Source organism: Anser brachyrhynchus (genome assembly GCF_964034855.1).
Source record: "Anser brachyrhynchus genome assembly, chromosome: 3".
NCBI classification, from domain to species: Eukaryota; Metazoa; Chordata; class Aves; order Anseriformes; family Anatidae; genus Anser; species Anser brachyrhynchus.
In genome coordinates this window covers 67716261-67741129 of record NC_137696.1, presented here as the reverse complement: position 1 = coordinate 67741129, position 24869 = coordinate 67716261, and the positions used below count along the sequence as shown (strand labels likewise).

At 35.3% G+C, this 24869-nt stretch overlaps 1 protein-coding gene across 4 annotated transcripts in view; it reads left to right on the top strand.

Annotated features, from left to right (window-relative positions):
- The window catches only part of LAMA2 (laminin subunit alpha 2), a 380279-nt gene that overhangs the window by 319141 nt on the left and 36269 nt on the right, over positions 1–24869 (top strand). For all 4 annotated transcript variants that reach the window (XM_080586775.1, XM_080586773.1, XM_080586776.1 and 1 more), the window contains exons 42-48: positions 5923–6039; positions 8729–8911; positions 11244–11398; positions 12971–13114; positions 14001–14134; positions 19950–20109; positions 24391–24515. In XM_080586775.1, coding sequence (XP_080442901.1) covers positions 5923–6039; positions 8729–8911; positions 11244–11398; positions 12971–13114; positions 14001–14134; positions 19950–20109; positions 24391–24515 — 1018 coding nt within the window. The remainder of the gene's footprint in view (positions 1–5922; positions 6040–8728; positions 8912–11243; positions 11399–12970; positions 13115–14000; positions 14135–19949; positions 20110–24390; positions 24516–24869) is intronic.

The window sequence follows — 24869 nt, the reverse complement described above, 5'->3', positions numbered from 1 at the left end:
TCACAGAGATGATGCCTGAAGCTTCCATATCATGCTAAAGTAGTTAAAAATATTTTTTATTAGAAGTAAGACAGATTTTTATAATAGAGCCCAGTCTTCCGGGCTTTAACACGTAAAACTTTCATTGGCCTCCTGGGAGATGCATTACAAAAACCATACAGCATGAAGAATGAGATCCACATAACACAGAGTCGTTGTTTGACTATTACTACACTCTCATTTATTTTTGGCAGCTCTAGGATTTCAACTTGCAGACTAGTTAACAAGTCATCATAATGTTTAACAAGGTCATAAGACAAAATTTTTAATATGGTCATTAATTACATGCCAATATCATACACGGTTTGAAAGTTAAAAACATTTTTTTCCTCGGAGCTGCTACAAGAAAATAATAAGTACCAACAGTTTCTAGTAAATCTTGGATGTAAATTAAGCTTCCTCTTTATTGTGACTTTACTGCCAGATTCAGCACCAATTCAGGGCCAGAGGACCATGTTTCAGTAAATATGCCACAGAAAATCATTAAACTGCTAGGTGAGACCAGTGAGCAAATTTAAGTAATATGGCTGAAGCAGAAAGAATAGGGATGCTGTTTGTGAAGAAAGCAAACTTCACCATCTTTCCATGGCTGGAAATGCCAAAAAGGCAGCACTGCCTTTGTACACCGCAGTGGAGTCCATAGCTTTCTGTGCTCCATAGGCGGTTACTTCAGAGTTATCATGTGCTCTATAGAACACAGGGACCTGTTTTCCAGGACAAAATCAAAGACTTTGAATATATATCAATGCTATGTGCCCACAGGGCTATTCAATTTAACCCTGGAAAAAAGAAGAAAAAAAAAGTATTACAACCTCAATAAGACATGACATGACATGACTTCAGAGATTTTTGAAAAAGTATGTTATTCTCCAATTTTAGTCCAGTGAGAATTTCAGTTGATGTCCATTTCATAATTCAGAAGTGAAGGTCTAAGCATTCTAAAGATTCATAAAGCAATCCTCATGCAAGCAGAGAAGCAGGGAGCAGTGCTTGTAAGCTAAGTATTAAATCTTTGTCTGTGGTCTTGCCCCATACTGAAGGTTAATGAGATGGAGTTTTTCTAATGTTCTCTGATATGACTTAGATATAATGTGCTCCATACAGACGAACATTCTAAACTTTCACAGTATGCCTTTTTGTATCTGATAAAAAATGGCCATGCTCCACAGCTTGAGCCACAGAGATCAGTTAGTGTAGTGCCCAAAATGCAGATACATAAGAATAAAATGCAAAAAAAGATTATTTTTTTCCCCACTTTGCTTTTTCTCCAAAGTGATGGTGTAACTAGTATTATGAACATAATCTCTTCTGGATGACTTGATGTTTCCAGGTTGGAAAGTGGGATTTGAGTGTAAAACTAACAGAAAGATATTTTCTACAGTTCTTACAAAGCCACCCTTTTCAGAGTCTCTACTGAAAGTGAAGGATGGGTGATGGGCACGCTATAAAGATCTGCTAGACAGAAGTGATCATTAGTCTGAAATTTCTCTGCCTGCACTACAGGTAGTACATTAGTTAAAGTAATGAAAATCCATAAGCCACTCAAGTAATATATACTCCAGAAATCCAGGCTGGGCTATGATAGAGGTGGGAGTGTTTTCTTGCTACATTATGACATTTTTGTGATTTGTGGCCAATTACACTAGTTATAAAACGGCTGTTAATCACAAAAATGTTTTATATTACTACCAAAAACTGCTGAAACAGTCCTTACAAAGCAAAGCTTCTGAGAGAAGCTATTAAAATGGAGATTTAATTCTTTCTTTCTCTGTGGGGCTAGGCGTTAGAAGGAATAACCCTGGTGGGAGAAGCAAAATCTGTGTGTAGTGCTCTGGCTAAGAAGGAGTTTTGAAATTTTGGCTACAAATGAGTGAATGCTGCTGCCTGCCAGCCTCATTCTCTCTGTGCCTTGAGGGATTTTTAGTTTGCCAGGAGCAATTTTTCTTCCTTATAATTTTGAATTTACTCTTTTAAAAATATATTTGCCCAGTGCAGATTTGAGACGATATACAGGCTTTGTCAAAAATGATAAATGAAAAGGAAAAATAAGATATATAAAAAAAAAGCTTCATCTGGAGACTGGTGTCAGGTGGCTACTGAAATTCAGCTCATGTCATTTCTTCTGCTTAAGAATTGACAAGTTGAGGGGGTCTTGTCCTGTCTGACAACAAGTGAATATTTTTAGCCAAAATATTTTGTAGCTGATAGGCACAGCTATATCCCTTGTTTGTGTATTTTCCTCTGGTTTGCATTGTTGCTGCCCTGGCATGTTGCATTCAGCAAATTATTGCATAATATTAATGTAAATGCTAATGCTGAAAACAGTCTTTTTAAAAAGTTAAACATCATTGGCTGCATTTCTGCAGTTACATTTTTCCCTGTTTGTTCATAAGTCTTGCTTGGTTTTGAGATAAAAATTTAGCTTGTGGCCCATCACCCTCTTTATAGGATGAGACTGAGGGGAGCAAAAATGCTGTTTGCAGGAAGCAAAACAAGCATAATAGAAAGGTGGATGTGCAACTGCCAGGAAATTTGTGCAATATCCAGTCAATAAAAACAACTGCATGTATTACTCCTCAGGAGATTTCAACCTTTATTCTGTTTTGGGGGGCATGCATTGGGTAGCATGTCTTTATGATACCTTTTTGGACAGTCCCATGGAAAACTGCATTAAGCCGAACTCTCAGAAGATGCCTGTTTCTGCTAGTATTGCAGTGGTGACAAGTAATCAGTAATTAACCAGTGCCATATATGTATGTGTTCTTCAGAGATTTGTTAAAACTTGTCTCTTGTAAAAATAGATCACTGCATACAAGTGATAAGTAACGCATGTCTCAACAAAACATATGAATGTAGGGATTTTTTTTGACTCACTTTAGTTTATTCACTCAGAGGGAAAATGGGTAATGCTTATTCTGTAATGTAGTGTTTTATCAAATAAATAGAAACAGAAATTGAAAATCAGATTAACCAAACCAGAAAACATATGGGTTCATACCTGCAAACTCAGTCAAGATCCTCCTTACACTTTAGGGTTTAGTTTTAGTGATGCATGAATGGTTTTGTAGATTTGAACAAAATACTGTATGTTGATTGGCATCCTGTGCCATCTCCATGCAGAGCTAATGAAGTGGAAACAGGAATGAGATAAATTTCTCAGGATATTTCTCAACCTACACTTTAATGTGAATTGACAGTGCCTGGTATCTTTCAGTGCAGATCCACTAACCTCTTCCAAGTCAGATAAACTCTGTCTTTTGGAAAAATTTAGAATGTAGCTACTCATATTTTACCTAGCCTCTGTGATTAACTGGAGGATCTCAGGCCTTTTTATAGCTTTAGGATTTTTCATAAATGCTAATAATTAAAGGACAGGGAAAACCCGAAATGAAGTCAGTTCAGTTTGTGATTCATAGTCAAAATTAGCTCGGTGCTTAATGAAGAGACTGTCTGGGTTATAGTATGGGAATTTTCTTCAAAATAAAGCTTCATGTTATGATCACTGTGCAAAATGAACAATTTCCTTGAAAAGCTCCCTAAGGACACTTATTTATGGCTTTATTATTTTAATATTTAAAAAAAATACAGTGAAAATACATTGGAGAAATTAAAAGAAAAAATATTAAACACGGAGTCTCAGTATTCAAATTCAGGAGTTCTAGGGAAACTTCACTTATTAAAATCCATAAAATTGCTGCTATGGTTACAAAGCTGAAAACAGAAGTCTGGAAACATGATTCTTCAGAAATATAACCAAGGGATAATTAGTGTAACGTTGGATCTGGCAGAGTAAAGAGGAGAAAAAGAGATAATTTAAATTAATTTAATGCACAAAAGTTACTATACCACCACCAGAAATGAACAAAATATGTCAGGAATATTAATACACTTTATAAACACTTACATTCCAAAAAGGCAACAGAGACACGAAGGAAATATCAGGCAGACTATAATTTCAAAATTAAATGGAAGAAATTAAAACATTTTTGTCAGTATTATTACTTAATGATAAATGAACTCAGGTAAAGCCACAGAGCATTTAAGACCAGACTCTCATATGTTCACCCTAGTTTAACATCACTTTATGAGTGGCCTCATTCATCTGCGGATTCAAAACCTGTTATTTAAAACAGCAGTATTTTTGAGGGAAAATATGATCTTATAATTTATATAAGATTCTTCCCAACTTTATTCTAGCATTAACTGTGCCTTTCACACTTCATACCAGTGTCCTGTTCCTCTGTGGGACATTTTGCAAGAATGAAGTCTTACTTCCAGGCACTCCTGCAGTGTTGTTCTGGTTTAAATACAGTGAATAGATTTCTTTCTGAATGACATTTCAAAGGGTCTAACACCAAAAATATGATTCTCATTTAAATTCCATCCACTGTTTCAGTCTTGCAATAGTCTTTGAAAATGTAGTTAATAATTTCTTGAAGGTAATACGCAGTTAGTTTGATTTTTCTAATTTCGAGATGCTTTTTTGCATATCTAATTTTATGAAACCTTTCTCTTTTAAAATCTGTAGGACGTGAACCACTGTCACTCATTTTAACCCATTATTCTGTTTACCCTCTCACAGAAGGGCTACAATTCTGATGCTGTTGGAGGTGCTGAAGTACCAGTATGTCTAATTATTGTCCCTTGTGAAAAAGAGATACTTTATATTTTTCACAAGTATGTGACTTATTCATGGAGAAGTGTCTTCTCCAGTATGTTTTCCTACTTCAGTATCTACTTGGATACATATCCAAAAACCGTGTGTTTAATTTCAATAACCTGTCACATATCTGAAGATCACTGTCATACTTTGTATCTTAAACTACTTTCTACAAATTATTCCCCTCCTTCTATCAAGCACAGTGATGTTGAATTTGTTTCCCAACAGGGCATACCTTTGAGTTAATAAATTAGCAGCTGTATGTTCCAAAGAACTCCACACTTATATGAAGAAATGATGAAAAATGCCCCCTAAGATAGTTTTTTAAGCGTTACCTAGCATTTTCTGTGCCAAACTTTATTTATTTATTTATTTATTTTTACTATTGTCCATTTAAATAACTGTAAAGCTTAGCTGGAATCTCGCTTTTGAGAGTTTGAAAAATTACTGCTAATGCTGGTTACTTAAAAAAAAAATCTTTAATTTTTATTCAAAAAAAGGTGAAGAACAGAAACTTATCTGCAAAAGATAACATCAGTCTGTAATAGTCTGTAATGTACTGAATATGATACAACTATTTTTATTTACTTTTAGGACTATACCCAAAAAATAAAATCTATGTTTATTTCATAATAATTTGTGTTGTCTCCTCATATTGATGATAGGGTGATATCGTGTGTTTTCCTCAGATGTTACATCAACATTGGTTATCTTTGAGAAAATCCATGAGAGCTATGCTTTGACCATTCTAATTGCAGCAGTAAGATGACCTGATCAGTCACGCATCTCTCCACACAGTGTTCAAATAATTCATCCCAGGCAACCCCTTTAAGATGAAAATTTGAGTACTAGTTGAATCTAGGAATCAAAGCTATGACTAAACTTCACTCTTGAGTCCATCAGTGGGTCACTGTGAATTTGAGTAAATCATTCCATCTACAATGATCATTTTTTCTTTCTATGATTATCATTTTTATTTCTTTGATTATCATTTTTTCTTTTTTTCTGTATTTTTTCTTTTTTTTTTTCTGTAAACCTCTTATATCAAAACCTTTGATATAGAACAGTAAAATGTACTAAAGCATTTAGATACTGCAGAAGTAGGCAACCTAAAGAAACCTAAAAGATTATCATTGAACCCTGCAACCAGATTTACTGGACTTCCTTATTTACACTATTGAATTTCTTAATGATAAATGGCTTGCTTATTATTGTTGTTATAGAAAAGGGAGATAACCTGGACAGCATGCAGAACAGACTGAAAGATTCTGATGAGAAGAATTCCATTCTCCTGAAAGCTTTGAATGAAACCTTTGGAAAACTGTCAGCCATTCCTAATGGTAAGCTGGAAAAGTAATGCAACACTTAACATGTCTTGCTCTGTTGTTAGGTGTATAAACACCTATCATCTGTCTGATTGATCTTTTTCTGGTCCACATTGTGTCCACTTTGATCACTGGCTGCTGTAATAAGACAAAAATAAGCTATGTTAGAGAGAACTGGTCTGAAAACAGATACCTTGTATGAGTTTGTATTTTGGCACAGTAAACAGTACCAAGTTTCTGCAGTTTGCAGAAGATTGGTTTCAGAACAAATTTTAATTTAATTTAATATTTAAGTTACAATACGTTCTGAGACAAATAGTCTTTTCTTTAAACCTGAAAAGTCTGTTTATGAAACTTGCGAATAAAGAACCATCATGCTTCTTATAGCAACCTAAGAAAAATAAAGACCTACTGACAATAGAAAAAGCAGGATGAAATTTGCTCTTTTTGTCTTACCTCTCTACCACAGTCATTGATTTATGCTGCAGTATCCTTTCCGGTCAATTTGGCATTGTGTATCTTAGAACTGGAACAGGCTTTCCTCAATAAAACCAAAAGTACTAAGCATACTTATAATTCTGTATAAGTCCCCCTGCCCCCCCTCCAATCTTTAATATTGATTAAAATCCCAAAGTGCTGGGATGTTAGCTACTTAGTGTTGTGATTGCAAGAGACAGTGAGCTACAACGTAGTTTCATTACAATAGACAGTGATAAACAGAATGTTTGTTTTTAGAAAAAAGAAATGTTTTATCAAAATAATTTGCTATGACTTTTCTCTCTAAGGAGCACTGCATTGCAATAAACTGAAGAAAAGTCTCTGAAGAAAATCTCTATTCTCTCTCATACGTGAAGGTCTGGAAAGTCCAGACTACAAGTAAAAACTTGTCTTGAGAAATAATTTACTGTTCATCTTGCACACTTCTGTGACTTCAAGATTCCAGACAACTGGAAAGTTTATTTTTAGATGTAGCGATCCTTGAAATCAGGCATTCACAAGAATTTTCTTTAATATGTCATACTCATGCCACTTCCTGGGTTTTGACCACATGTATTGGCCTGTCTGTTTTTCTTCTTGTGCACAGATAGATGTGTCAGTCAAACAAAATGGACCTTGGAGACCAGTGGGCCTTAGGAGACAGAATAGTAAATATGAAACATGTAAAAGATACATGAAATATGCAACCATTAGCAATGTAATAAACTCTTGTCAGATTAGAGTTACAAGGTGCTTGCTCTTGGGACAAGGACACTCTCATACACAAGTAGATGTGTCTTAAGAATGAAATTCAGAGCAAATAAAAGACATGGATACAGAAGTGCAGTAAATTAGTCATCCAATGGCAAAATAACCAATGAGGACAGGAGAGAAAATGACCCTGTCATATATCTCATTCTTCAAGGATTCACAAAAGTAGAGAGCAATTTAAACTAATAATTCTTGTCCATACTATAGTAATACTCAGATAAAATAGCCAAATAAAAACAGAAAGATTCAAAATGGAATGGAGGGATAGATTACCTTAGGACAAGGACCTACATATGGAGGGATAGGCATACTTTTAAAGTGTGGTTGAAAATAAATATAATTTGTGTGACCAATAGAGGGAAGTAACACAGTAAGTCCAACTTTCTTTCTGCCAGAAAGGTGCATGACCTGTAATAATGGCCTCAAAAAGAGATACTTAGATATGATGAAAATAGAAAGTGAAAAAAGGCAATCAGAGCAATCTGTTCTTTCACTTGTCAGTACTGATGATGATAATGGCTTATTAAAGGTTCAGATATATTTTCAAGGTGCTGTTGTGTTCTGGGGGCTTTTCAAAGCTAAAATTTCAGAAATAAGAGTGGAGTTGTTTGGAGCACAGGTATAATATACCTTTGCTCAAGAAAGTAAAAAAGGTCATGTAATTCTCCAGGGTTCAGGATAAACCTACCAATTCTCTACAGCCTGAAGAAGCATTGTATTCTCCCTAGGCCACAGGCTTGATTGCGTCACATAGTTCACAGAAGGTGAAGGACCTACCTGGAAAAAATGGTTGGAAATCTATACTGTTAATCCCCTGAAATGGCGATAATATCTGTGTTTCCCATGTCTTCCTACAATTGTTGAATCAGGAATATGCAATCTTCTTCAAGCAAGTCTTGGGATAAACTATCCCTTATCAACTGTCTCTTAGCCAGAATAGGATAGTAAATACATCCTTCTGTGTTTTCCCCACTACTGCAGTGCAATCTGTTAACCCCACTGACTACAAAAGGAAGCCCCAGTCAGTATGACAAGTGGCACTATTGCTGCGTGATCATTTCAGAAGTGTCCAAATTTCTGAGCTGCACTCGAAAATTCTCATATGACTGAGGGACACAAGGACATGTTGGAGAACACAACGGGAAAGCAATTCCAAGAACAGTTTCATGGTTTTGTGGGAAGCAGGTAGAAAAACATGTTCCTACAGGTCCTACAACTCCACTGTGGAGTTTTTTCTCTTCTTCAGAAGCATTTGTTGTCTTGAAAAACAGGGCATCTACAATCGACATGTGCAATTATTAATGTCTTACTACATGTGAAGTAGGATCTCCTAAAGAGTAAAGAACTACACAACACAAGTTAAGATTGTAGAATTTTGGCCCAAGTTATTCTTGAGACATATGAAGAAAGCTTCTGTACTCTGGACAGTCATTTCATTATCCTTTTCTACCCACAGATACAGCTATAAAGGTACAGGCAGCTAAAGACAAAGCAAGACAAGCCAACGATACGGCAAATGATGTCCTGGCCCAGATTAAAGACCTCAACCAGAATCTGCTTGGCTTGAGAAACAATTACAGTAAACTTGCAGATGACGTGGCAAAAACAAATGCTGTTGTGAAGGATCCTATCAAGAATAGTAAGATCTTTTTTGGTTTGGTTTGGTTTGGTTTGGTTTGGTTTGGTTTGGTTTGGTTTGGTTTGGTTTGGTTTGGTGGTGGATTTTTTTTCAGTTTGTGTCATGCCAAAATGAAACAGAGACACTCAATAACTTCACTCCCATAGTGTTACTACAATATATTGGGATAAAAGGAAGCTCTATAGTTTCTATATTCTGGGTTTAACATTTAAGAATAACTTTTAAATCTTAGAGACTGCTGCTGGTAGTTGCAGAAAAAAGCTAGCATCAGCAGGATGAACATGTAGTGGATAGATTTGTTCCACAGACTGCTCTTTAAACTATTTAGGTAGGTGAATAATTAAAGAATCTGCCTTTGACTGACAATTTACCACTTGATTCATGTAAAATTTCCTGCACTAACCCAGCCTTCAGTCAATCAGATAATCATTTCTGGGAGAAATGCATAACTTCTGTCATATAAGTTACTATTTTGGTAGAGCACTGAAGACGCTTAAGAAAGATAAAAAAGATTCTAAGTATGTTTTTTTTTAGGGCTCTTTTTTTTGTTGTTAGTGAAGCCTGTTATCAGAAGTGACAATTGCTTTAGCGTTTTCACTTTGGGTATGATGGATAACGTTGAATTCTAAATTACAATGTATTTTATGGTAGATGATTAGAACATATCATATAGGAGTGTACCGAGCTGACAACAAAACCTGAATACCTTTACAAAATTGTTGAAGGACTAACTTCTCAGCTACTCTCTGCTCTCCAGGTTTTGGTCAGCTTGGCAAAGCTAGGCACTTAAAAACATCCGGTGTAGGAGGATTGTCAGTGTCATTCTATAGTCATATATCTTCTTGACGTTCTAGCTGTACCAGTGAAAGTTAGTCCCAATGGTTGTTTGTCACTGTCTTCCTATTGGAAGTTCCTGATCCCTCATCAACTGAAATACGTGTGAACTCCTTCAGGCAGAGAGATCCCTAGTAGTTTACACAATAACAAAAATAGTTATCGATTGAAATAGTGTGGTTATATTATGGCAGGTTAGGAATCAATCTACAAGGTAATGACATCTGGCTTGGTAGTGATAAACAACTGGGAAGCGGCCTAAAAGCACCAATTTCTTGGCACTTGGATCTAGAATCCTGTCGCTTAATTTACATTTGTGTTTAGATCTTCAGAACATCTTCTTATGTTGTATTCTGTTTTTTCTCTGTTCTTTGTCCCCTTGTCTTGCCTGCAGGAATCAGTACGTATGTTCTCTTTTTTGCGTTTTTTTATTGTGCTTTTTCCAGTAGATGATGTTTCACTGCTTGCCACCAAACCTTCTGCATGGTGCTCCACATTTCTCATTCATCAAAATAATCAAGCAGTTACTTTTTGAAGGCTCTGAGATAAAGTGGCTTGGTAATTAGTCTCACTTATGAAACCTTAAGAAACATCTTGAAGGTTTGGTATCAGCGTCTGGGTTAGTATTCAGAAACTAGATACACAGACTGTCATGCTTTATCTAAGCAATATCCAACTTTTTTATAATTATAATTATTCCCCTTCAATCTACATTCTTTTGGTAAAATCTGATTTGTGCCTTTCACAGTCATCCACACAATCCCATACCCTCATGCTAAACAAGTGCTGCAATCCTTACATCTTCAGAATTGTCAGAGAGAGGACATGGTTCACTAGTTGTATGTTGAAGGGCAAAAAAGTCATTTGAAGCTTAAAGGAAATATATATATTTATATCCTTGTAAAACCATTAAGTTCACTTAAAGAAAAATGTATATATATATATTTGCAGTTTAGTGCCACATTTTTTATCTGCTTTCAATACGCATACAGAATTTTAAGCTTCTGATCAGAATTAAAACATCTTGTAGTTGTTGCCATTGTAGTTAATTTATGAATTAACATCAAGTTAATTCAAGAATTAACTATAGTCCTCTAGCCCTTTTGCAGAAGTTACTAATGGAAACTAACAAGTTTTCATTAATCTAGCATATTTCTTCAAAGCTACAGTTAGAAAAAGCAAGTAAATACTTAGTGCATAACTGTATTATGCTATAGCAAATATTGTCCATTAGTGTCACCCTGACCTGAGGCATAGTTACTGCTTCAAAATCCTGCTTTAACATCTGTATTTCCTACTATTGCTAATTTATCTTGATTCTAAATATTCTTAAATGGTCTTATTTTGTTCAGGTGGCTTCCTAGTCAGTGTATATCTCATATTAGCATGTAATATTGCCTGAGTATTTGTGCAGAATTTTCTGGATATTTTTTTTATTGCAATTTATAACTATTGTCTGGCATCACTTTAAAATTCTGCCTTGTTCTTTCTTATGAAGTTGCTGATGCAGATTCCAGCATAAAAAACCTAGAAAAAGAAGCAGATCGCTTACTAGATAAACTCAAGCCAATCAAAGAACTTCAGGATAACTTAGGGAAAAACATTTCTCAGATAAAAGAGCTGATAAACCAAGCTCGGAAGCAAGCTAATTCGGTAAGCCCTTTTTCTCCATGAGATTACCTTTTGAGTTTTGTTATTTGTTTATTTTTGAATTTTCTCTTTCTTTTCCGTGAGCTGAATACTTTCTAATTCTAAAAATGTGTAGAAAAAGCAAGGAATGGAATATAATTTCTCAGATAACCAGAGAATATTCCAATAATTTTCACTCTGTGTCTTGTTTCTTCATTTAAAATGCACCCTAGTTAAACAGATGACATCTGTAGGAATGATTATGGAAAAGTTATTATTTAAGAAGTACTGTGGGTGATAGTACAGCAGGAGAATCACCCATCATTGTTTGTTGTGAAAACAAAAATATTTGTTGTTTTGCCTCAAAACTGATATTAAGCCCCAATTTTCATTTCATAGAACTTATATTACCTGAGAATGTGGAGTTCTGATAAATCAAACTTGGGTTAAGAGTGTTTTTCTAGTTTGGCTATTGAGTGTGGTATCCATCTCCCTGATTCAGTAATACTCCAAACTTGACGATCAGCTGGTTAATAGCAGGTTATTCAGCTTGTGACACAATGTAACAAGGGGAAAAAAAGAGTTCTTGAAGATGGTACATATGGAAACTTCCTGAAAAAGAGATTAGAAAACAAAACCCTACAGGAGCCCAGGAAGGAAGTGTATAGCATATACTCAATGAGATTTGCTCACAATATAAAGATAGGTTACAGTGATGAAATTGTTTTCTTCTTACGTTTGTCTTCTGCCTGAAGGTTTCAAAATAATTACTTGCTCACCATTTCTGAGTTAAAAAAGTAACATGTTTGGACGTAGAATGGATCTCCTTTTTGACAAAGTTTGCCATAAGCAAAAGTGATCTTTTTACCAAGTCTACCATTATTTACATCTGCTCTAATACATAAACATGTCTAGCTGGAATTGAAATACCATTGGACTGTCATTATGTCTATGTTGGCAATATGAAAGCATGTGAATACACTGTTTTTATCTGTGCTCAGAGCCTGAGGAAAGTAGCACATATGTCCAAATGTGTATGTCACCCGAGCTGTGGAAATTAAACCTAGTAAAGAATACCGACTTCATCAGGGGCTATGATGTAACAGCAATAGACATAACTGTTGGTTTAAAAAAACTGTAGGAGTATTAAATTAGCATGATCAAAGATATTGCAAGGAAAAAATAGATCTTCCTGTCTACCCCAAAACAGTGTGCAATTCCTTCAGGAGCACTGCATATTTTCCTGGCATTATATTCTAGTTATAGGCTATCTCCACTGTCAGAATTCCTCTGCTGCTTGTGTTAGACCAGTGAATCTTCTAGCTATTTTAATCCATACAGTTCGTCCTTTCACACCTGAATGCCAGAAAGAGCTTTTATTGCCTTTTTAATCAAAATATAAGAAACAAACCCAAAAAGAAAATTCCATTTCTACCCCCTATATATATCCAAGCAACTCCCTGCTACATACAACATAGAAATGGTAAAGAAGAAGAAAAATAACTATATATATATATAGTTATTTAGAAGCCTCTTAAGTTACTTCTGGAATAATAAGCAGTAAACTGAATTATTTCTGCTCTGCTTTTTTTGAAGATCAAAGTGTCCGTGTCTTCTGGAGGCAATTGTATTCGCACATACAGACCAGAAATAAAGAAGGGAACGTACAACACTGTCATTGTCAATGTGAAGACTGTAGTTGCTGACAATCTGCTTTTTTACCTTGGAAGTGCCAAGTTTGTAAGTGTGTCTCCTGCTTTTCATGTCAGCGTTGCTCAATCAAATCAGATTACTGACAAACACAGAAGATGAAAAAGGCTTATTTTTTCCTCCTCAAAGCTTCAAAGCAATAGTTGAGGGCCTATGATAAACCAGACATTTACTGTGTTTAGTATTAACATAAGGACTTCTAAAATACAATCAGCAAATTTTTTTTTATATTTGTAATTAGATATGAAATCTGAGACTTCTGCATGAACTGCATTAGAACTTTAAAATTCACAGTGCAACCAGAGTAAACTTTGGATTGGTTGTAGGTTTTCCCTTGGGAAAGAAGTAGCTAATCATCTTGCATCTGTCAAAGCTCAAATTTGTTGTAATTTTCAGTCACGTCTACAACTGCAAGCATAATGATGATGAATGACTCCGTTTCCCATGAGCACTCTAGAATAATCAATAATAATTCTGTAAATGGGGAAAATATTCTATTTCTAACATTTTGAACTGTACATTTTATTTGTCTAATACAAAATGAAGAGGCTAGATGGTATCATATATTAGCCTAGAATCCTGACATGTTTCTGCCATCCAATGGATGTTTTACAAATAATGTTTGTCTCAGTTAAATCCTTCTCTTAGAGTCTACAATATTAACATTTCTGTATGTTTAGCAGCAATTTGCTGCATATCACTAACAAAAGTCATTTGCCATCTTTGACTTATTTGAACCAAGGAAAGCAGGGAAAAAACAATCCCATTCTTAGTCACTGTGAGAGTTATTTTTCATACTTTATTTTATACGGGTTTCTGATGCTCCATTCTGATGCCTTCTGAAATGGGAAGAGTTCTGGAGAGCTTCCTTTAATCAGAGTATGAGATTGCTTCTATTTTCATATTTTCCATGTAGACTGACTTCTTGGCCATAGAGATGCGCAAAGGCAAGGTGAGCTTCCTGTGGGATGTGGGATCTGGTGTTGGACGGGTAGAGTATCCAGATCTGACCATTGATGATGGGTTTTGGTACCGGATTGAAGCCTCTAGGCAAGTATATATTTCACTTCCAAGGTTTGGCTCCTAAATAAAAAATGGCTAAATTAAGCAAGTTCTGTTTCCAATCCACTCTCCTTGGGTTCACATGTCTCAGGTTTGTGGAAGTATTTACTACTTCTGAAACATCTATTTTTAAAAAAAAGATGTCATAAATACGAGAAATGGTAGGCTGGTTTAGTGGAAACTTTTGAACCTACACCCAACAGTACCAAAAGTGAATACACTACAATTGCTATTGAAATATGAATTGTTCTGTATCAAGAATTTATTTTCATCATGTATTTCCCCTCTAATATCAACAATCTATGACTGCTTCTATTCCCTTCTTTTTACCTATCACTCTATCAATTCTCTTCTTCAGTTAGCATCCTTTAAAAATCAGTACAGGTTTTGACACTCAAACAGATAACTACTATTCTTTCCACCTTCAATTTCAAAGAGCAGCACAATTTCTGAATGTCAGGTCTTGATATAATACTGCAAATGGTGGTCTGTCATACATCAGCATCTTGATCCTTACTCAAAATGCCATTTCCATAGCTAGAACGTCTCTTCAAACTGGAGGTATTTTAAAAGATACAGTTTATGAAAAGATCAAGGATAAAATATTCTGGAAACTATACTTTGTACTTCTGTGAGATCAGTTGTTGAATGCTTTTGAGCTTTCGAAATATGAAATCGTAGAATGGTTTGGGTTGGAAGGGACCTTAAAGACCATCAAGTTCCAAACCCCCTGCCCCCACCAGACCAGCTTGCCCAAAACCCCATCCATCCTGGCCTTGAATACTTCCAGGGATGTGACACCCACAGCTTCTCTGGGGAACCTGTGCCAGGGCTTCACTACTCTCTGAGTGATGAATTTCTTCCTTATATCTAATCTAAACCTGCTCTCTTTTAGTTTAAAGCCATTATGCATTGTCCTATCACTACACTCCCTGACGAAGAGCCTTACTGCTTGGAAAACGCAAACTGGTACAATAGGAATTGTTGAAATCTTTGTCATTTCATATTACGCGTACTGAAGCAGGTTCATGACACAGTAATGCCAAACTTCCGTTTACAAGAAGGCTGCTTCAGCAGAATATGGAGCCAGGACATGGTATGAAAATTCACACATCCAACAAATGCACATTGCCTATTAAACTGCTTATTCTGGATATATAGGGTGTGCATGCCATTAGTTTTAAACAAACTGCTGGATCAGCAATTTGGAACAATTACAGCTGCACAAATCTGAAGTACAGAGCTTCATTCAGGAGAATTACATTGCAGAGTCATTAGTTGGATTTGTGGGATCAAGACGAAAGAACTCAGGACTGATTTTGCATTCTTAAGGCAGACCGTAAATAACGTACCTTACTGAAGATTTTCCAACTTTGAATGTTTTAGTCCATTTGATAACTCTCCTTGGACTCCCTTCATAAGCTGTAGGATTGTTTTACTTATCTCATTCACTCACCTTTTTTCTCTAAATTTCTGCTCAGTTGCAGCTACAGATTTTTTTCAGCAACCTGTAAGCTGTCAGAACAGCCAGAGCAGGGCATCCACTTAGCGGGGGGACATAAAATGAAATTTTGGCCTTGCTGAATTTTGCGTTGGATTTCAGTGGCAACATGCATTGACACATGTTAATAATGATATGGTAGGTTTAAAGGTTTTTACAGCAGTTTTTAACCAAGGATCCCAAAAGGCCATGTGAAGATGTGGTAGCACAGAGGTCATGAAATTCTCAAAATCATTCAGTATATTGAGTAAAGTCTATATATGAAACAGCTGACTGTTGAATAGTGATCAGGGATATTCAGTTCTTTTAACTTCTGGGCCAAAATTTCCCATCTGTTAAGACCAATTTAATAATTACTGCATCTGTTTTTCTCGGAGGCTTTTAATTTTTCTCACCTTTTTATTTAAAGTATACTAATACTTTGCTTGTTATTGTATATGCAGAGGTTATCATGGAAATCCTTTAAATTTTATTTGTATGGAATTAAAGTAAAATTTATTTATTCCATTAGTGTAGCATATGGTTATGGAATAAGCAATTCCCTATACTTTGGTACAGGAACTTAACTATCACAGAGTTACTTACCTGTTACAGAGGCAAATCTTACCAAGAATTACTATCAATCAAAGTGTCAATTAATGAAGGAAAATATGGCATAAACAGTTTGCAACAAAAAGATTTGAGACAAGCTTGCAACATGCAAACTGTCAGTTTTGTGGAACCATCAAATACATGCTAGAGTATTTTTGAGGCGCTCTAGATCAGTGAAACAATGTCACTTGACTTCAGCAGGCTTCAATTAGGAGCAGAATCTGATTAGCTGTGATTTTAATCAAGTGCACTATAAGTATTATCATTGTTAATGACAGAGTTTAAGCAGCACCCTTCCTTTAAGGATGAAAGACAGTTGAATCAGAAGTTCATAGTAAACACATCCAGCCCAGCTCGGCAAGAATTCAGTCGTAAACTACTGTAGTAAATCTAAGTCATACTTTCTAGTAAAGGTTTTCTTTGCTCTCAAGGGATCAAGGAGCAGAGATTTCTTCATGGTATTCTGTAATCTAATGTTGATGACTTGCAAAAGTCATCTCATTTGCATCACGCATCTCGTAACGAGCATATCCTGCATGCATGCTATTGTAAAAATTTTTCAGATGATCAGCCACTCAGCACTGGTACATCTTTAATCCACCAGTTTTGCAAGAACTGACTCTCACTAGAACAGTATTTTCTAACCTGATAACTTGTTGTGCATTGGACACCAATGTCGTTTTGCTGTGAAGGTAGCCAAGTTCTTTCTTCAAGCTCAGTTGTCCTCCCTAAATAAGAGAGAATTATTTATGGAAGAGACTCTGTCATTAGTCTTTCAATCTGTTTGAAGATTAAAGACACCCATGCTATTTGTGACATATTAGGCACCCTAAAAAGTGTCAATCTGCTCAGTGACTTCTATGTTATTGCACTTGGATGCTTTTAAACTAGTTTCACTGAATCGTAATTTCAGCACAATAGAGATTGAAAGTGCTAATGACTTTCTTTCAGAGAACATCAAACATAAGCAGTTCAGTAAAAGTCTCTAGTAACTGTTAGTCTTTCAACAATTACTACATTGAGAACTATATTTTGAAGTCCTTTAGAAGGCTTCACATCAATAAACCTTCTGGAAAAAATAAAATAAAAAATTGGAATTTCTGTTGCATAAAAAGCTCTCTACTTAGCATTCAGTTGATTTAGGAATAAAAGGTAAAATATTGTCATTAAAAGGAATTTGCGACAACAACAAATCATTTAGAAGAATGTGGATTGCTTTAGCCCACTACTTTAAAATGACTGGAAGTAACTCTGTGTTCACATACCCCAGATGTCATTTAGGAGATTCCCTGAGAATCCCATCTATGTTGTTTCCAAGGTTGCCAGATCAAGCTAGAAGTGATTGAAAAGCTCCTGTATTTCTCTGCAAATGTGTGGTTTTCACATTGAAAGCCTTGATCTCCCTGTCTCCAGGGCAGACAAGATGGCATAGATTCAAAAAGATATTTCCCATTGAATGGAAATCCTCAAAATAATTTGCAACCCTGCTTCACAATTGAGGAGAAATTTATCATGACTGACACATGACTGTCAGACTGTCACAACTAAACTAAAACCTTTTATTTTCTTTTTTTTTTTCTTTGAATTACTTATTTCCAGTGATGTGATATTTCATAAGACAACTCTCAATTTCTTCTGGTTTTTGGGTGATAGGTTCTGATCCAAAGGAATTTCTGAAGAAGTTGTTTGTTTGTTTGTTTGTTTGACATAAAATGTATAGTTTTCCGTGATTTTACCATTCTCTCGAGCTCTGGTCCAGCATACTTTCTAAGTGCAAAGATTATGTAAGTACAGGATAGCAATGTCATCTTTTAGCTTATTCACTAGCCTAAGTTATGCATTCTTCCATTAATTGTGATTTCTTCAAGTAAAGCTTCATTTAAGAGAAATGACAGTTTTTCATGGAAGTTATGCTTTTAACTTTTAGTTTACTTGTTACTTCAGTGCCCCAAGCCAATCTTTTTTTTTTTTTCTAATTAGACAAAAAAGGAATTTTGCATCTTTACATGCAGCGAAGTTCAGGAGTTTAGAAATCTAAAGGGTTTTTTTTGTTTGTTTGTTTGTTTGTTTTACTTTCTAGCTGTGACTTATTATCTTTATAGGGTAGGGGTGCAACTTTTTAATCTAGAAAAGCTACATATGGAATTTTTTGGTGAATTTTATCAGCTTTATTTAATCTGCTTTCTTTCTTTCCCTAGAAACAAAATATAGACAAAATCATAGATATAAAATCTGTTTTATGAGAAAAATCTGTTGTGTTTTTTGTTGTGTTTTGTTTGTTTGTTTGTTTGTTTTAGCTTGAGAACAGGTAGTGTTTAATTTTTAGAGTATAAATAAGTAGCCAACAAAATACAGCAGGTCATCTAAAAAAAGTATCGTCACTCTTCACAGGTATACACGCATTGTAAACTGATATGGAAAAAAAATGAAGAAAATAAGCTTTATTTAAAAGTGTATTTCTGTATTAATTATCAAGCATATACGTTTTAAAAGTTCTCTGTAATGATGAATCTTTCAGTGCTGATTAGGGTTGCAAGATTAGGCATCTGTGTTAGGAATTTCCAAATTAACTTGGCAATAATCATGTGAAATCTGATGTCCTATTAAAAATGAGATAAAGCAGCCATTTCCAAAGTTTCCATCCATATATCCACAGTACATGGTCTCCCTCTGCCTACCTCATCTCCCAGCCACTCCTCCAGTACATTAATGAACATACTAGGTACTTCATCTGCACGATAGGATTTGTCTCACACTCCTTGCTGTTTTCTATGATCATATAATGGCCTGATAAGAAATTATGTGAGTTGGTTGTGTTCCAACTGTCTGAGAGGAACCAATAATTTGTGGCGTGTCCATAAATGCCTAATAGTTTGCTTCAGAATAAAAGCTACTATCCATACCTATAAGATAGTAAAATATTACAGAAGTTAACTGCAAGAGATTCAAAATTTTTCAAAGTTTTCTTTCAAATAACTTTCAATGTACCTGAATCATCTCTCTCCACGTTCTGTTCCTTCTGTTGTAAAACTCCAGCAGTCAATTCTTTCCATGCCAGGCACTATAATAACATAACGACCTAAGGAGTAGAAAAAGAACTGCTGCAGATACTATTAACAAATGGTAAATCCCTTTATTGTTATTGTTATAATCAATATTTGATGTGGTTTGTAGAGGACAATACCAACCACTGGGGTTTGTGCCTGTTTGATAAGCAAAGAGCTCCACGTAGAAAGTGCAAACTCTGTGCATCACAGTGAAGCAAACTGAAGTACTTTGTCACTTGATCATTCATTTTATTGCAAAAATAGCCTAATAAATCTTAAAAAATTCAAAAATTTAATTTGGATCCTTGCCTACCTCATTTGTTATGTCAAGAAACAATTACTGAGGTCTAATTTCATCACAACATTGGAGAAAGAAAGAAAGAAAAAAAAAGGTTTCTTGTTTTAATTAATGAAACTTCCACTTCATCTGTATATTGAATTTTTTGCATAAGGGGGATAGAAGTGAAGAAAAAAAAAAAAAGAAAAAAAAAAGCTGTTTTTAACTTACAAAGACAAAAGAGTCTGTTCACTTATATCAAAATTAAACATATAGAGACGTGTATTACTGATTTGTATTCAAAGATGCCATCCAAAAGAAACTGTTTGTTGTATTTGGTTTAACTATTGACTCCGTGTGTCTTATTTATTTTGTTCAAATGTCTAGGACTGGGAAAAATGGCACTATATCAGTGCGAGCTCTGGATGGTCCCAAAGCCAGCATTGTGCCAGCCACATTCAGTGCTGTCTCTCCACCTGGATATACCATTCTGGATGTAGATGCTAATGCTATGCTGTTTGTTGGAGGCTTAACTGGAAAAATAAAGGTAATGTATTGTATTAGTGTATTAAATGATTATTTATGTGGACACTTTCCATTATTTCTTACAGTAAAAATAATAAGCTTTAGTGTGTTGGAGTCACTGTAGGAAGTGCTTTAGTAGCACATGTGCTCTTGAAAGATTATTAGGGTTTGCCTAGAGATGTAGGTGTGAAGACCTGAAGTTTCTCTGTCCATCCTGTAACTTCTGATCAGAAGCTGGGTGGCTGGCTGCAGTGGTCCATTATTGTTTAGCCCAAACAACTAATTCCCGCTGGGTAGCTGGATGCTTTGCTTTTGCATTGCTGCCCCAACAGGCTTTTGGTGTCATAGTGACAGGAAATCATTTCTGTTTCCTTACATTCCTGGTCTCCTAACAATGCATATAACAATATATATTTCTTTGCATTCAGTATTTTTTTCATGTACCTTCAGTATTGCTTCCTCCTTTGCAGTCTAGTTTTGGTGGTTTTGCTTTATTTTCTTCATTTTTGTTCCTGTTTTTCTGCTGTACAACCTTTCTTTTAAACTGCTACCTGCATCTGATCCCTGATCTGTTTTCTCTTCCTTTTGCCCATTTATTTTTCTGGTGACTGCTTGTACACGGCTTAACTTAATGGGAATGAATATAAGATTTATGCCAAATAAAATGAATGAAAATCTTTCAGTAAAAATGTTCTCCAATAAGTAGCAATTAACATATATGTTCCAGTGAAATTCTTTACAGAATAGTTTTGTTCCTAATTGATATTTTGAGTTTTTTAATGTTGAACATCTTAACATTACCAAAAAAAATAATTTAACAGGAAAAAAAAAAAAAAGATAACATTTAAACATTCCCAATCGGTGAACTTAAGGAACTTTTTTTGAACTAAGTTTTTACATGTCCTTGAATATTGAAGCAACACAATATTTTATGGTTCAACTTTCTATATTTTAGAAATTTCAACTTTCTAGATTGTTCTGGTCTGGGAATATGTGTATAGATGTTCCAGTTCAAATGGGAAACAGAGAACTATTTGGCTGCACATACCACTTTTCAAGACAGAGAGAAAATAAGAGAATACAAGAGAAATAGAAAATGTAGATTCTACTTACTTGAAATCAGTGTCTTGTAGTCAGCTTTATCTTAAAAGATAGCCATACGTTTTGCAGCACAGTCATTTTCAAACTTGAACAAACTCATAGCTCATTATGTATTAGAAAGAGCAAAGTTTCTGTCGTCTTTTCCTATGTTCTCCTTGCAGCCTGGTTTGCTCTCTACCTTCCAGCTTTCTATCTACAACTAAAGGTGTTTGCTTTATTCTGTAAGCCATAAACAAGAACCCTTGAAACATATTTCTACAAATTACTGAATCATCAGTTGCTAAAAGCAGCTCTATACTGCAGAGATCAGCAACCCTTGCAAATGAGAATGGCCTCACTGGCTCTCTGTTCTCTGTACCTCTGATCTGCTTTTTCAAAGGCAATGGAAATAAAGCAGGAAGAGGTGGTTGATCTCTCACACCTAATAATTCTTCTCAGTTCTCTTACATTCTTGGTAGTTATTTTTTTATGTTCAGTAAATGATAGTTTGTACTGCTGTTTTCACCAGTAACAAATTTAATTACATTGGCATTATGTACCATTTCTTACTTGCCATGATAACTCAGTGGAATAAACACTCCACTGAGCAGAATTGGGACTGTTCATTGCTTGCAGTGTTTTGTATAGCTATAATGACCAAAGACTCAAATGCACACAAGTCCATAGAGTCTATGGGGATGTTTATGCCTACCCAACTGTCAGAGTCTGACTGCTAGCTCAGGAAGATAGACTGGATCGATCAGGTAACAATCATAAATGCCAGAATTATGATTTTAAAAAATAATGTCATTGTTCCACATTTAGAAAAACACTTGAGACTTTGGTTAATAAATTATTTAAATTTCATTGAATCAGTTGAGACTGTAGAAAATAAGTGGTCAAGTGGTTTTTGGCCTGTTATCTTTGGGTGATCCACTGGAGGAGTCATGAAACTTCAAACTCAAATGCCAACCCAAACTCAAGTCTTATTTGAATGCTATTTTAGATTTCACTCATGAGTTAGCAGAGCACAAGTGGGGCAAGTACTGAAGTATAATAGCACCATTTATATATGCACAGGTCTAGAACATCAAACTTCCAGAGATTTGACATGAATTCTACTTTGAAAAAAAAATCTTATGTTTCCTTTAAGAATCGAGAGAATCAGAGATGTTACAGTAATACAGCAACTGCTGTTCTGTTTCGTGGCATAAAGTAGTCTTATGCCTAGTCCAAACTTCCGAAGCAAATTTGTCACATTAGGCTAATAAAAAATGTGTGTTTTACTTGAAGTCATCTCTACATTTAAGTTTTATAAATATTTTATTGTTACATAAAGTGCTCTTAGTATTGCAAAGTGCGGCAAAGGTGTAAAGAGTGATTGTATCTATTATTTGAGTAACCAGGCCCCAAAGCTGATACCTACCGCTCCAACAAAATATCAAACCCCCTAACAAAGGTCATCTTACTTAATTTAGGTTGGGTTTCAAAATATTTAACATTATATATGATGACTACTATTTCAGTTTTATTATTTAATATTATTGGTATTTACTTGGAGTTTTATTTATTATTTAAATACTAACATTATTTGAATAGCACTCAGTCAACAAGAATTACTTACTGATGAAGCTTCATGAAGCTGTATTTAAGAAAAAGTTAGAAATATAAAAATGGCAAAGAATCTCTAGAGGGAAAAGGGTTCAAGGGCTCTTCATGAATCTTTTTAAACAAAAGGGCTTGGGACGTAGTAATGTAGTAGTAATGTCTGAACCCTTTACTTGATTTAGTTAGGTACAGTGAGGCACAGGTGGATACTGAGCACATTTCAGCATGTAAGATGGTTCTAGGATCAAGAGTGAGGTGCAGTGTTGAACCAGAACAGAAACTATAGATGCTGCAGAAAATCAGATGCCAAATGAATAAAAAAATATATAATAACATTCTTTTTTTTTTTTGAATGCTTGTCATCATATGGTAGATTTGTCAAGTTTTCAAAATGAAGTGTTAAACTAAGAATCTTTTCTAAAACTGTGAATGTTTTGGGCATTTGTCAAGGTCACTGATATTTTTTAAATCTTTTCATATTATTGGGTTTTGGGCTGCATGATGAGATAGGCATTAGATTTGTCCTTAGAGTTTCAGCTACATCCCTTTTTGCAAGTTTTTTTGCAATGTGTTCAGAAAGAATGCTCATTTTCAGTTTTTAAAAACATCTTTCATTTGACTTGAGTAGTAGAAGACTATGATGCATAGATGTCATGATTTTCTCAGAAGTGACATTAAGTTCATACTTGTTACTAATTAAAACCTTCCCAATTATGCTGGGAAATATCAACAGCACATTAAGTCTTTTGCGTCATACTTCTGCTTGTATTTTCAAGTTGCACTTCTCCATATTCTCTTGCAAGATCTTAATATTCATAATTGCCATGTGGAAAACAGCAGGTGCTCATCTATCTCAAATAGCTAAATATATAGATTTTCAATCAGTTCATATTGATGAAGTGAAATTTAAATGAAACCAGGTATTTTTAGAAAGATCTTTCTTAGGTGAGTACTCTGTGTACTGCTATGTAGTACCATACTACCATCAAACAAGCATTATCCCCCATGTGTGTGACCCAAGCTTGATGAGTTTTGATGTGTTAAAAGTTTTAATCACTTTGCCATCTGCACTTCTTTCAGCATCCAAAATTCAGCATGACCTTTACAGGTGTAGCCAGCTGAGTTCACATTCGGTCTTTTAGCTTGGATGGTCTGCTGAATTTCAAGGCTTTTGAGAAGTACAATAGGAACGTTTTGCTAATTGTATTGTGGGCAAGATTCCTCATAGCTCTTTACTTGATGTCTTAAACAAAAACACAGATAGACCTCAAAAAGATTCTACTGTGGGACTACTGCAAGCAGACAGCTCTCCAAATGACCAGAAGATGGTGATGATGTAGAAGCCAGGGCAGCTTCTCATTCTCCAGGAATCATTCTGCATAGGCCTTCCCCTGGGTCTCAAATAAATGGACTTTTCCGTTCTGACTGATACAAAATATACCTCACATTTTAGCTGTTCAATTGTTCTATAGCATTAAATAGATTAAATATTACTCTTAATATTTAAAATAATAAGAAGCATCTTCTGGTATTTGTGACTTTCATACTAGTTATGCTTTTAGACATGGTAGGTTGTTTCATTGAGTTCTAAAGATGTTTGTGTTCTCTGTTACAGAAGTCAGATGCTGTAAGAGTCACCACTTTCACTGGCTGCATGGGTGAGACCTTTCTAGACAGCAAACCCATAGGACTGTGGAATTTCAGGGATATAGAGGGAGACTGCAAAGGGTGTGCTGTCAGGTAGGTAATGCACTGACTGCTTCTTATGGTCCTTTGTGAACCTGTCCGTGGGGATGCTACAGTCTGTTGTAAGCAGTAGGAAATTCTGCAGCAGCCATCAAGTTCCAATGGACACCTATGAGCTGTACACTAAGCTGAGAGTTATAGGAAATACAAAGTTAGATTGCAGTTATATCAAGCAGTGAAGCAATAGATTTGAGTTGTAATGTGGTCAGTGTCTTAACAGAATTCAGATGGTGTAATAGTGCTGTGGTGCAAAGACTCCACCTAACCAGTGGCCGGGATTAGTCAAAACATGAGAGAGTGTGAGATCTACAGTAGGACAGAGTCTGGCATATGGATAGGGTTTTGCAG